At 36.5% G+C, this 12,994-nt stretch overlaps 6 protein-coding genes across 6 annotated transcripts; 2 read left to right on the top strand and 4 right to left on the bottom strand.

Annotated features, from left to right (window-relative positions):
• Window positions 1-85: 85 nt before the first annotated feature.
• EV154DRAFT_501764 (uncharacterized protein) lies at window positions 86-940 on the top strand. The gene has a single exon (XM_051600732.1). It carries the CDS (start codon window positions 283-285, stop codon window positions 790-792), a length of 510 nt encoding a protein of 169 aa, XP_051459770.1. The 5' UTR covers window positions 86-282; the 3' UTR covers window positions 793-940.
• Window positions 941-1,547: 607 nt separating this feature from the next.
• EV154DRAFT_150125 (FAS1 domain-containing protein) lies at window positions 1,548-2,873 on the top strand. Its single transcript, XM_051594103.1, has 6 exons — window positions 1,548-1,631; window positions 1,758-2,139; window positions 2,192-2,292; window positions 2,350-2,542; window positions 2,618-2,701; window positions 2,757-2,873. The coding sequence occupies exons 2-6, from the start codon at window positions 1,791-1,793 to the stop codon at window positions 2,774-2,776; spliced, it is 747 nt and encodes a 248-aa protein (XP_051459769.1). The 5' UTR covers window positions 1,548-1,631; window positions 1,758-1,790; the 3' UTR covers window positions 2,777-2,873.
• Window positions 2,874-4,218: 1,345 nt separating this feature from the next.
• EV154DRAFT_501763 (uncharacterized protein) lies at window positions 4,219-4,973 on the bottom strand. The gene has a single exon (XM_051600731.1). It carries the CDS (start codon window positions 4,622-4,624, stop codon window positions 4,361-4,363), a length of 264 nt encoding a protein of 87 aa, XP_051459768.1. The 5' UTR covers window positions 4,625-4,973; the 3' UTR covers window positions 4,219-4,360.
• A 2,451-nt stretch (window positions 4,974-7,424) lies between these two features.
• EV154DRAFT_501750 (uncharacterized protein) lies at window positions 7,425-8,333 on the bottom strand. Its single transcript, XM_051600730.1, has 4 exons — window positions 8,158-8,333; window positions 7,829-8,095; window positions 7,668-7,765; window positions 7,425-7,594 (listed from the first exon to the last, which is right to left on the bottom strand). Exons 1-4 carry the CDS (start codon window positions 8,158-8,160, stop codon window positions 7,474-7,476), a joined length of 489 nt encoding a protein of 162 aa, XP_051459767.1. The 5' UTR covers window positions 8,161-8,333; the 3' UTR covers window positions 7,425-7,473.
• A 2,499-nt stretch (window positions 8,334-10,832) lies between these two features.
• On the bottom strand, window positions 10,833-11,421 carry EV154DRAFT_501746 (uncharacterized protein). The gene has a single exon (XM_051600729.1). It carries the CDS (start codon window positions 11,294-11,296, stop codon window positions 11,063-11,065), a length of 234 nt encoding a protein of 77 aa, XP_051459766.1. The 5' UTR covers window positions 11,297-11,421; the 3' UTR covers window positions 10,833-11,062.
• A 180-nt stretch (window positions 11,422-11,601) lies between these two features.
• Window positions 11,602-12,808, bottom strand: EV154DRAFT_501738 (uncharacterized protein). The gene is made up of 5 exons (XM_051600728.1): window positions 12,510-12,808; window positions 12,347-12,479; window positions 12,048-12,273; window positions 11,894-11,993; window positions 11,602-11,843 (listed from the first exon to the last, which is right to left on the bottom strand). The coding sequence occupies exons 1-5, from the start codon at window positions 12,707-12,709 to the stop codon at window positions 11,681-11,683; spliced, it is 822 nt and encodes a 273-aa protein (XP_051459765.1). The 5' UTR covers window positions 12,710-12,808; the 3' UTR covers window positions 11,602-11,680.
• Window positions 12,809-12,994: the final 186 nt, after the last annotated feature.

Raw genomic sequence — 12,994 nt, 5'->3', positions numbered from 1 at the left:
GTCTGAAATCAACTGAATGAGTGCCCTGATGAACATCTCCGCATGAGAATTTTATACTCTTAACAATGAGTACAATGATACGTATTTGGACATAAATCTCATGTTTTTGAACCCATACTCAGCTTGTAACTTATTCATATGTCTTTCCCAGCAAAAGCTACTACCAATTGTGTTACTTCTAACAAGGTCATCCTGAGAAGAAAAAAAACATAATTTTTTGTTTTCTCTTTTCCTTTTTCTTCAAGAACATCACCTTTCATCATTTTCCCCTCCTCTTCAAACATGGCACCTTCCACTCATTACCGTCGTTTAATCCAAGCATTGTTTTTTGCTTTGTTTTTCTATCAATGCTCAGCACAGTTAGGCACAGCAATTACATATCCTATTTCCAACGACACTGTCACCCCAGGACAGAAGATAGAAATCCTTTATCATTATCAAAACATGGGCAATGGTAGTTACACCGTCGATGTGGATCTTTGGCAAGATAATGCTGTTAGTATTTTAGCCAAAAACATTGCTACAGATGTCAGTGTTCCCAGTGGATCTTCTGCTGGTACAAAATTGGATTTCTCCTTAAACGCCACTTATACCTGGACCGTACCTAAAGGTCTTAACGAAACCGTCTACTTGACCGTTACTACCAAACCTGACCTTGAAAATAAGCTTGCCTTCACCATGCGTTCTCGTCCTATTGTTCTTCACATCAATGCCGGTTTGAAGAACATGCCTATTCAAAAGCTTGGCCTTCTTGCTTTATCTATTGGTATCCTTTACTTTGTTGGATTCTAAATTCATTCATGCTCTACCTAATAACTACTACAATAAATAATTTTCCCCCAATGACAAATGTATCTAGTGTAACATCTAAAACTTTTTTTGTATCACGTGTAATGGTGTCACACACACACATACACACAATTACACACACTCTCACACAGAAAAATAATTATTGCGTTCTTTCTTTTTGTGTTTCTAGTAATTACCGACATGCTTTCGCCAAATGATGAGAGATCAGACAAACTAGCCCTGTCAGTAAAGAAAAAGGTTCGCCGAAAAAGGCAGTAATAAACGAATACACGGTCTTAATTTTTTTATGTTTGAAAGTTGCATAAGTACCAAACTAAAAAAGATGGGTTAGAGCAAGAAAACATTAGGCTAAAGGAAAAATTATTTAAAGCTCAGGAGAAGATTGAGTGGATGGATCATGAAATAACCACTTTACGCGATAAAAACTCGGAACTGCAGAAGTTGTTTGGCGACAGTTTTTTATCAGATGGTGGTGAAAGTATCATATTTTCCGATAGTCGTGCATTAGGTATGTGATCAGCAACATAATAAACGATACTTGTTTTAAATTTCCTTTTATAGAGGCATATGAAAAAGACGAGAGGTACTGTCATGAAGTCTACTTATTCATTGTGAATTAATTTAACCCTTCTATTATAGAGCTTTGTTTCGCGAATTAAAAAAAAGATTGCATGATTTGAAAGAAAGATACAGGATTGATTCAGTTGGTATGTTTGATAAATTAGTCTGTGTGTTGCGTCACTAATAACAGGAATAGAATTATGCAGTGGTTGTATGGGCGAATTGCTTGAAATATAATTTTTTCCGTCCTATATTTCCATGTACGTACTCCTGGTTGATTTACCTCTCCTTTTCTTTTTCTTTCTCATTTGTTTCGATAAACTAAACAAATGATGCTTTATATTACACAACTACTTTTATTCGTATTTTGGATTGGTCTTGTTCAGGGACATCAGCATTATATTTCTCAGGCTAATGTTATGGACTTACTACAAAATTTACCTGAAACTAAGACCCTTGTATCCCTTTTAAATCATGATGCTCAGACCTATTTAACAGATCAACAAAATATCACATTTTTTGCTCCAAATAATAATGCGTTTAATGAAAATAGTGTCGAATTTAATAGCTTTTACCATACTTTACCAGTGTACCATCTAGATTGGAACATGACTTTATTTGAGTCGACAAGTTATAATAAGAGTCTCTTGAAACTATCATTTAATAATCAGCAAAAGACTGTGGAATCAGGCATGATGTTGTATGCGAATGTGCTGAAAACGATTCCGATCGGCCATCAAAATAGCGTTGTGCATATAATCGATAAAAGTAGGAAGGATTGATTATAATCGTAACAATATATATTAACATTGTACTGTAGTCCTAGCGACACCCTCTGATATTATCACAACACTAACAGGGTTGGGATTCACAAAGGCCAAAGACATGTTGGGATCTACCAGTTTACCTTTAAATCAACAGGTTAACCTTCTCTAACACGAATATGGGGTTTTCTCCTCTAATATCATTATGTAATAGCTTACAGTGTTTATTCCAAACAACCAAGCTTTTGGTACTGTCGATCCGGCTACTTTAGGCGATGATTTACTCTCACAAGCACATGTCTCTGACAAATTAGTTACCAGTAACTTATGGACAAACAAGATGATGTTGACCAGTTTAAACGGGTTCAAAATGACATTAATCGAAAAAAGTAAAAACGACTGGCAAGGTAAACCATAGAAAAAAAGAAAGAAAACAGGACGATGCATGTGTATTGAGTTTCATTTTCATTTCTGCATGTCAGTTTGTGAGTCCTTACAGTTTCCGGCAAAAATTCTTTCAAAAGACGTTCTTTTTGATAATGGAGTGATGCATATAATCGATCAAGGCAAGTATAAACGCGACATATGCACCACCTTAATTTTAACCGCCACACTTTTTAGTCCTTTGGCCAAGTATCTAAGGAGTTACGTAGTGGCTTTTCTTAAAAATAACACGACTAAAATAAAACAGATTACAAAATCATGGTATAAGCTGTTTACAAATAAATAAAAGCAATCTTTTTTTTATTATTATTATCGAGAAAGAGACATCAAATTTCATGGACATATTGGTTAACATTGACATATTAATATTAAGCAAAAACGGTTTATTTTCTCATAAACTTTTTACTCTTTATTTGCAAAATCTCATAAAAGATAGTAATCATATGCACGTATTCAAAAATAAGTCATGAGAAATACGACTTGGTTTTGTCTGATATTGTGAAAATGGTGTACCAGTTCTAAAAAACAGTATGCTTTGCGTATAATCATCAAACGCGAGCGAGCTGTTAAAGATAGGTTATTCCAGAACGTCTGAAAGGGGACGGAGAGGTCATCATAAACAAGTAGATCAATTTTAACAAATTATGAGAGCAGCTTAATTTGTTAGCTCATAGAAAGTTCTGGTAGACGATTAGAAGTGTGATAATTTCGGATACAGAGAACTCTAGAAGGAAGTCATGCTTCTGATATAAACAGTACTGAAATTGTGCCTACCAAGTGTACATGGATAAAGAAAATAAAGGGAAGAACAAGAGCAAATAGGAGACATAGATCTAGTTACCAACTGAAAAACCGAAAACTGCTTACGTTACTTAATTATATAATAGGCTCAGAAAGGCGCGAAATTTTTCTTTTTGGTTTACATTTTCACAAGATTATTACTTATCGTGTCAAATACCCTTAAATTTTAATTAGGAAGATCATTTTCAAACCTAAAAATGTTAGTCGAGACGCGTGATTCAGCTTATTTAGTCAACGCGAGTCAGCCAATCATATTATGAGAATGAAAATTTTATGTGCGGTAAAAGGAATTTCAACTTTTAGCAAATTAGTACCATGAGCACCTGCAACTGGGACCGTATCACAAAACCAACGCTTAATGCTTCACAAATAAAATTTAATCAGCCAATAATATGTTTCATTGCCTTATTTATTTTTTTGTTCACGATAATTTTTTGAGTCTACTAAAAAAGGTGTAACAACACTTGAACTCCTAAAAATAATTTTTTTCTGTTGAACCCCGTTATAAAAAAAAAATTACCCAATGTTTCAAACTGTTTCCTTTTCTTTTACTTTTAACAAATATAATTAAAAATGGCAAAGAAAGGCGGTAACAAAAAGAAATCAGCTGCTCGCAACAACAAAAAGAAGCTTATCACAACTCCTACTTCCAGCAACGAAAGCAGTTCTCCTCCTTCACCTACCACCGCTGTTGACTCAACTGTCAACTCTTCTACAGAAAGTTTAACAAAAAAAAACGCGTCTACTACTTCGTTGTCTCGCCCTGCTGAAATTGCTCAACAATTAATTGCTGACGATAAAGCTCTTGACGCCGCTGTTGCTGCTGCTGCTGCCGTTAGTGGCAATACACAGGACAACAATCGCGTTATTGATACCAGCAACATTCCTTCTGAGTGCTCATTCGAAAACGTTGTCGATCAGCTTGAAGTCGCTACAGGCATTGCTCATATCCCAAAGAAGGATACTTTAGAAGAACCCCCTCATATTGAAGTAAAGGCTGAACCTGTTGTTGTGACATTAGAGGCTGCTTCTTTATCCAATGTCACTACTGACCCTCCTGTAGAAATTATCTTGGAAAAAGCAGCTCTCCCAGAAGTCATTCCTGATAAAAACGCAATAGAGATTATCAAATCCATAAGCGAAATCGAACCCGTACAAGCTGAGGGCATTGTGCCTGTTGAAAGTGCTACTGTCGCTGAACAAGTTAACCCTATCGAAAAAGTGATTGAAGAAGCTAAACTCATTGAAGAAATCAAAGTAACTGAAAAAGTTAACGAAATCGAAGGGGCTAAAGTAAACGAAGATTTACAGCTTTCAGAAGAAGTTATCCCAATCCAACAGTCTATTCCTGCAGCAGTTCAACATATTGAAACGATCGCGCCTATTTTGGAAGCTACATCTGTCGAGGAGGTTAAACCCATGGAGGAGACAACGACTGCCGAAAAGGATAAGATTATTGACAATCCCAAGCCCATCGAAGAGGCCAAGACTACCACAGAAGCTTTAGCTGTCGAAGAGACCAAGCTTGCTGAAGAGGCCAAGCCTGCTGAAAAGATCAAGCCTGTTGAGGAGATTAAGCCTGTCGAAGAGATTAAGCCTGTCGAAGAGATTAAGCCTGTCGAAGAGATTAAGCCTGTCGAAGAGATCAAGCCTGTTGAAGAGATCAAGCCTGTTGAAGAGATCAAGCCTGTTGAAGAGATCAAGCCTGTTGAAGAGATCAAGCCTGTTGAAGAGATCAAGCCTGTTGAAGAGATCAAGCCTGTTGAAGAGATCAAGCCTGTTGAAGAGATCAAGCCTGTTGAAGAGATCAAGCCTGTTGAAGAGATCAAGCCTGTTGAAGAGATCAAGCCTGTCGACGAGATCAAGCCTGTTGAAGAGACTATTCCTGTTGAGGAGACTAAGCCTGCCGTTAAACTTACACTAGAAACTGAGGGTTCAAAACAAACAGATGAGGCTGAAACTAGAGAAAATAAAAAAGTAGAACTAAAGCAAACACCACAGGTAGCTGTCGCACAAGAGGCACAAGTATATGATACAATAACAATTGAGGAACCATCCATTATCGTGACCGAAGTTACACCAACACAAAGTGGTGTAGAATCATCAGCTCCAGAAGATACACATACTATCAGATCTCAAAGTGTCTTGACCGAAGCTTTATCCGCTACCACCGAACAATCTACTATTCAAGAAGAACACTACCAAGAAGTAGCTAAACCCGCCATTGTTCAAGAACTGATCAAAGATAACACCAAAAAGAGTTTTATTAGAAAGAGCAGGAGTGTGATGGGAAATATTGGTACTTCACAAAAAGACCCAAGTGTCACAAAGAGAAAATCACAAATTTTAGGTTTATTTAAACGTGGCAGTGATAAGGAAAAGGTAAAAAATATTAATCAGTAGTTTTATTCGTCAAGCCTAGCTAACAGAAAAACCAAATAGATGAACATGACAGCTCCTCCTATGCCTGAATTGCCATCTAAATTAAATGAAAGAAAACAAGTACAACCCGAGACCAAGCAAGCACAACCCGAAAAGAAGGTTAAGCATCGCAAATCTTGGATGTTCTGGAAGTCATCTGCGCCCGTTCAGCAGCAACAATAAGAGAGAAAAAAGCATGAGAAAAAAAAAGCAAAAAAAAAAAAAAAAATTAGATTATTCCCTACCCATTTCATTCCTCTTCTAACATATTTTTACTAATATCATAATTAACTCCTATCACCTTTCTATCAACATTGATTGCCTCAATAAAAAAAAATAAGGGTAATTATGATTGAACATTACCCTCACTTTTTGTTAAAATTTTCATCGACACGTTTTTAATCTTACTTGTGTAATATATTTTGTCGGGCCAGCTTTTATTTTTTCTGTACACGAGTTTCTTTTTGAATATCGCAGTTTTTGTTTGTGTGCTATACTTTTGTATTAAAAAAAGGCAGCAGACTATTGTAAAGACGAGAGTATTGCTAAATGTTTGATTCTTAAGTAATCACGCACCCACTTGATGAACATTTGCCGGATAAGCAGGTACATTTATATTATGGATCCGGTGCAGAATTTGTCTTTTTCCAGTAATGACTACGATTCTCTTGTTTTCTGTTTGATTTTGGTATCGACACGACTGTATCATATACAGTAGAAATGTATCTTTCTACAACACGACTGGAACTTAATATTTGAAGAGCGTGATTTTTTTTTAAAAAAAAAAGTAATATCCCGGTCTACTTTCATACAAGTGACCATGTTTCGCCTGATTGAATGCCACAAACTTTTCACACAAAATTATCTTTGACCTTATTCAACAAAAGCGCAGCCATTTACTTTGTCAGTAGAAGGACACCATATAATTACAAGCAACAATGAAGGTGCATTTGTACAACAGAGTCTTCTGGACAAGAACAGCCTTGTGAAAGCTGCCCAGACTCACCTCATAAACTACAACATGGATTGATGGACAGCAAAATTATTCTTATGGTAACTTCATCTGATTTTTAGCGTTTCAGACAACCACCAAATGGGTCGTATTCATGGAGACTGTCTCACTAAAACCGGCAATTTGAAAACGATTTCGGAAACACTCCAATACAAGCTAAAAATACTTGTTTAGAAGTTTGTTGGCTGAATTTGAGCATAAGTAGGATGTTTCATTGGCCAATTTTTCGGCCCGAAAAATTTGATAGCTGGGCCTGTTGTTAATTAGTTTGTGTATTCCGCTTTGAAGGGTTATAAATAAACGGCCATTTTTCTTAGGGACAGCCAGGGTGCACGTAGTCGTAATGTTGGGATTATGGTTTTTTAATAAATATCAAGAGGTCAATAGAACTTAACAACTTGAAATATATACACATTTATCACAACTAACATAGTTTAAACCAGTATATGTAGTTTAAAGCTAACTTTCAGCTTCCCGTTTGGACTTTACATTATATTTCTGCGTAAGATTTAATTCAAACGAGCTCAAACGCGAAAGAGTGATAATAGAATTGTCAAAATAAGTATAAATCGTTTGATGTACATTTATTTGTAATTTTTACACTGTTTTTTGATTGTATATCCTTGTTCCCATGTCTACAGGACATCCAAACCATAGATCTTACGTTGCGACTACGTGCACTTTGGCTGTCCCTAAGGAAAAATTGGCTGTCCCTAAGAAAAGCGAATCAATAAAAAGTGACTCGTCAACAGTACCAAATGAGTTGTCGTAATTTGTTTTCCTAATAGAGAAAAAAAAAAAAAGAAAGGCTCTATTATTTATTTTTTTCAAAGTGTGGCAATTCAATTACTTACAAATTAAATAAGGCTGTTGCATATACTTCTAGTTCCACATTTGTCAACTGTCCGATTGCCAAGTTTTTAGCTTCCATCGCTGTGCCGTTTGCTTTACTCTATGTTGAAAGGAGATCATAATTAGTTTTATGATGTTTTAATGATCCATCAAATACAATTACATATGCTACATCATTTACGAGCTTGGTTTCTTCATCGGAAGCTTTTCTGTAAAACTTGTTTATGTCAAAGTATTCAATCAATTTGCTTCTCATACTATTCAGATCACTGCAATAAGCGAAGCAATCTTTACTTTGATTCAATAAATAAACATGATTTACAGCCATTTTCTCTGTGACAGCCAGCGTTTCTTTAAACAAGCTCTTTCTGTAACATCGTGATCTGAACTCAATCAAAAGTCTACTCAAGTTATTGCCGTCTATGATCCACTACATGCAGCCAGCAAAATTAAATAAGGAACATCAGAGTTTATTTCGTTTGATTTACATACCATGGGCTCCAAAAGGTCATTGTTATCTTGAGATGAATCCGATTCAGAAACATAGGGTGTCTGACTTGATTGGCTTTCTTGTGATGATTCTAATTCGAGAGCGAACTTTTTCTGTGTGGCCGTAGTCTTTTCACCAGTGCCACGGTCAAAGCCAACGGATATTGCTCCTTCGATAGCCATGTTATCAAGATACGGAATGGCGAAAGAACATGAACACTTGAGCAGGTCTGAGCACGCCAGAATCTGAAATAGATTTATAGTGGCGTGCCGTACGCTCGCCACTAATCTCCTCTTCCCTGACTATATCCTCGTGATCTGTCAGACGATAAAATGCACGGATGCAAGATCCACGCGCATTGGCACAAGCGGATTCCATTAGTCCTTTGGAACAGGGCATCATGGAGGGTGAGAATCCCGTCTTTGGCCAGAGCTGTTGTCTTTTGTGATACATTTTCAAAGAGTCAGGTTGTTTGGGAATGCAGCCTAAATTACACCGGCAACATTAACCACCGCCCAGCAACACCGCCACCAAGCATTGAGTCAACACCAAGAATAACCACCGTACTTGCATCACCCGTCATGTTTTTTTTACATGGGCAAGATAAGGGTTCAAATATAGAGGATAAAGTAGCAGTTGTGACAAGAGAGAAGGTGGTGCATTCATCTTTTAAGCCAGCAATCACACTATATCATATACTCAAATTTATATCAAACCTGGTAAAATAAACAATACTTGCTGCACCAAACACACTTATCTAGTCACCACCAGCGCCGTTCACCGATTCTTATCACCTGTCCTTAAATAAACGAACGTTAATACTGTAAACGTGCGGGATGTGAGTTATCTAGCTCGTGTTAAATACCAATAAGCTATGTTACGTATGTAACTGGTTCCTAAATCTAATTCTACCATCTCTCAGTTCGCGAGTACATAATCAATTCGATCTGTGCAGGAATAATCGTGATGGTTGGGAAGACTGGGAGTTTTCGTCTTTATTAATAGCATCTTCCTCAGCTTCTTGACGCAAGCGTTTGTTTAAGCGGGTTGTCATGGCAGTTTGTGTCTGTAGAATTTCGTGATCCATATGTCCTTTCAATTTATTCTGTGGTAACGAAAAATAAATAAATAATGAGAGATCAAGTAGATAGACATAGCTCTTGCTGAACTTACTCTTTCCTTTTCCAAACGAAATCTATCACACAGTTCTGTACATATTTCCCTGATATTTAAATTTCTTTCTTTTGGTCCCTTTTCATAAAAAGATAGTTTAGTGCGTTATTTCGTGTACGTAGGCTAACATGCCGCAAGCTATATAAATATACTGTTTTTCATTACCTTTATTTCTCTGGCTTTAATAACCCTATACATCTCACAGAAACGGTTGGACCAAACTTCAAGAAATTTATCCGCTTGTAAGGGATCCTCGTGCCATTTCCCGAAAGAATCTTTATGCTGGAGAAGGAATCCTTGTAAACGAGGCGACTTTGATCAAGCAATGTATTTCGAAAGTTCTAAAGAAAAGTTTAAAAAATGTAGGATAGTAGATGAGTTTTTTTACTTAAATAATTAAGTGGGATTGAGCCGCAAGACTCACCTTCTAGTATTAAGCATTCCTTCGGGGATGGGACCCACGTTATTGACAGGAAGTGTCTAGACCTCCGTATTTTTTTTCAAACGTATTTTTTTTATACCACTTACAGAAATTCTGGTTAAGGCCAGCAGGCTAGTATGATCACGCCTATTCACAGTGCAACTCCTGTTACTCACAGGCTGTGAGTTCGAAAAACTCAAGAACCCTGCCTAGGAGGTCGCAAAGACTAGCCGCAGCCGCAATACCGCAATAGTGTCTTTTTCGATTTAGTATCTTTTGAAAGAAACAAGAGCTATTACTAACTAACCTTTTTACATTATGGGTTACTTTCATGAGATAGAAGAAATATGTTAAGGGAAAAGAAAGGAGAAGAACAAAGTGTGTGAACCAGCTTTATTTATAGACTGATAAACAAGAGCTTATGTCAGAGTGATTTAATTGATTGTTTCATCATCCATAATGTTTGGGCCTTTACTTAAAATAGAAACATATGCAAACAACTCCCAAGCAAGTCAGAACTTGTTAGTTGTCTTATTGTGTCCCAGTAATAGCTTGTGATGACAGTGAAGCAGATGTTATGGAAAACAGAAATTGATCAAACTATGAAGTTTAGACGATATGGCATGTCAATCGACGTGTGGACCATCATGTGATTCTAAAAAATACGTTTAAAAATAAACACGGAGTTCTAGACATTCCCAGATTTAATATCTTCTTAAGGTGTATCTTTCGCAGATGGTGGAGGAGGCTTTCTCAACGCAATATGATTAACACCTTTTGTAGATATAGTACCGATGATTGTATGAGAAGCAGCTCCTGTCTGAGGTAGCTCAATAACTGCACGCTCTAATTTTATAGGCCACGTAATTCTTTCGCATATTAATATGAAACCCAAATTCATCAATGAAAATACAGTTTTTCGTGAAGTCAGCGTCTGAACCCTTTCATTTCATAAACCACTCGTATCTCTCACTTGTAGGTTTTCAGGACTGTTGCGTTTCTCAAACTCGAAATGTGGTTTTTTGACTGACAGGTTACAAGTTTCGTTCATGTGCTTATGGATGACTGATTTTGTAAGCGAAAAATCCTCAAAGGATTTAGTCAAAGTTTCAACTACATCACAAACAGTAACCTGTGAATCGTCATCAAAAAGGTCCAAGACGTAAGCTTTGTGTTCCTCTGTAAAGTTGTTTGGGCGTCCTGGATTTCTGGTCGATTTTTTTGATCGGCACTTGGCCCGTCTCTTCATAGCTTCTCCATCATCGCTGAGCAGTTCGTTCTTCGACACCTAATCCTCTCCCGACCACAGCGGCCTACCTCTGTCCCACAGGTAATTCGATCATACGATCGATGAACGTCGTCCTCTGATTAATGCTATAGTCTGCATTTGTCTTCTTTGAGGTAAATTGCCCTAGCTTTGAAGTAATTGACTTTTTGTTTTCAGTTGGTTGTTTTTCCAATGGCTTACTCTTCATGCAAGAAGAATAATTAACCAAAGTTTCAAGAACAATATTGGGATCGTCGATAGTTGACATGACATTTTCCATAGGATCATACGTTAATTAACCGTTTTCAATATAAATATTGTTTTGTCCATCTTAATAAAAAAAAGAGATCTTCATTTCGTAAGACTACAATAGACATTATAAGAAAAAGATAATCAAGAGCTTCCTCAGAAAAACTAAGAGGCGACATTTTATTCCTATGGCAATGAAAACTTAATTTTGATTGGACGACATTTTGTTCCTGTGAGAGCGAAATTTAATTCCTGATGGGCCGACATTTCACTTCTACTCAAGCAACATTTTATTTCAGATTAGGCGATAGGTCTTTATTTTTAATCAACTGTATCAACTCTTAATTTAGTATTCCCGACCTTTTATCCGTGAAGCATCTTTTCTTTTGTAGACAGTAGCATTTATTATGTGGTTTTAACACAAGGGTAACATCTTGGAACGATGATTTAAGGTTTGTCGGCCATCGAATCTGAATAAAGATTTTACCTTTACAATTTCTTCAGCGCATTCAACAACATGTACTTGATTGTCGTGTGCAAGTGTGTCAATAATAATTTTTTTTAAATTTTCATGCTCACTGAAACCAAAGTTAGCTAATCGTTTTGCAAAAAATAAGATTTCTCATACCGTAAAAATAGTTCAAGATCGCTCATGTTTGTAGTCAAACCCGCCGAATCAATGACAACTAAGCATACTTTATTCTTCTTTGCTAATTCCTTAATCATATCTATCAACAAAAATTAGTCTTAATTTTAATTGAGTTTTGTAAGATATTGAATACCTTGTGCGTCACCATTAACTCCTGATAGCTCGTTCAAGATCAGATTCTTTTTGATATCTCGTCTGCTAATGGGAGTCTTAGCATTGCAGCTAGCACTGACATATACATGTTCGACTAAAGACCTGCTTCTTAAACCGGTAATCATATTTTGTAGTGACTTTGTAACTTCATCTTTACAGCTTGTGGTCCTGGATTTACGACAGTAACCTAAAATACAGTAGCCGTCCTTTTTAAATCAGCAATGTATGCTTGGTATTAGACAAAAATAGACATATCTCGGCAAGGAATAGGAATTAGACCATCGGACATGCATCAAAATGATCGTCGCACTCGCGCGCGGAGTTTGAAAGGAGCCAAACTACAATATAAATTGCTGTTTGGCGTATTTCGACTATCTCTTTCAATAAACCATCTACAATATGATAATGATTACTAAATATAAACAGATAATCTTAACATTACTTACATTTAAAGCCGTCCTTTAACACGTATATCTGTCTTTGCGATGTCCTATGATTTGAATCCCCGCGATTCCTTTTGATTTTAGTGCGTAAGAAGTCAAATTTTTGTGCTGCGCACCAGTTAGCAAACTTGGTGTTGCCTTCTTCCTTAAATATTGATGTAAAATTGGAAAGATCCATCATAATGTCATACAGGGACATGGATCTCGGTTCATAAGTTGATGATTCGGGATCAGTGGACAGATATACATGCCTTGATCAGGAGGATCAGAAAAAAAATTTCTTACTGTAAACAAATATCTAGTTTTAAGTTATTATCAGCGGAAATGTCTAGACCTCCGTATTTTTTTTTTTTTTTTTTTTTTTATTTTTTATACCTATTTTTTTAATACTACTTACAGCAATTCTGGCCAAGACCAGCCAGCCAGTATAATCGCACCTATATACAGTGCATTCACAGCCATTTACGGTTCTTGAGTTCCAAAA

Source organism: Mucor mucedo, assembly GCF_025094135.1.
Source record: "Mucor mucedo strain NRRL 3635 chromosome Unknown EV154scaffold_25, whole genome shotgun sequence".
NCBI lineage: Eukaryota > Fungi > Mucoromycota > Mucoromycetes > Mucorales > Mucoraceae > Mucor > Mucor mucedo.
Note: the sequence above shows the minus strand (reverse complement) of the source record. Positions and strands in the feature narration are given on the sequence as shown.

Bases quoted from the DNA above. Each gene is read 5' to 3' on its own strand.
- EV154DRAFT_501763 (XM_051600731.1), bottom strand. From the start codon at position 4,624: ATGAGTTTAGCTTCTTCAATCACTTTTTCGATAGGGTTAACTTGTTCA.
- EV154DRAFT_150125 (XM_051594103.1), top strand. From the start codon at position 1,791: ATGGACTTACTACAAAATTTACCTGAAACTAAGACCCTTGTATCCCTT. The intron at 2,140-2,191 runs GTAGGAAGGATT...ATTGTACTGTAG, and splicing joins TGTGCATATAATCGATAAAA to TCCTAGCGACACCCTCTGAT. The intron at 2,293-2,349 runs GTTAACCTTCTC...ATTATGTAATAG, and splicing joins GTTTACCTTTAAATCAACAG to CTTACAGTGTTTATTCCAAA.
- EV154DRAFT_501750 (XM_051600730.1), bottom strand. The intron at 7,766-7,828 runs GTAATTGTATTT...CTTTCAACATAG, and splicing joins TCGTAAATGATGTAGCATAT to AGTAAAGCAAACGGCACAGC. The intron at 7,595-7,667 runs GTAAGTAATTGA...TTTCTCTATTAG, and splicing joins GCAACAGCCTTATTTAATTT to GAAAACAAATTACGACAACT.
- EV154DRAFT_501764 (XM_051600732.1), top strand. From the start codon at position 283: ATGGCACCTTCCACTCATTACCGTCGTTTAATCCAAGCATTGTTTTTT.
- EV154DRAFT_501738 (XM_051600728.1), bottom strand. From the start codon at position 12,709: ATGTCCCTGTATGACATTATGATGGATCTTTCCAATTTTACATCAATA. The intron at 12,480-12,509 runs GTAATGTTAAGA...GTTTATATTTAG, and splicing joins AAGGACGGCTTTAAATGTAA to TAATCATTATCATATTGTAG. The intron at 11,994-12,047 runs GTATTCAATATC...TTTTGTTGATAG, and splicing joins AGTTAATGGTGACGCACAAG to ATATGATTAAGGAATTAGCA.
- EV154DRAFT_501746 (XM_051600729.1), bottom strand. From the start codon at position 11,296: ATGGAAAATGTCATGTCAACTATCGACGATCCCAATATTGTTCTTGAA.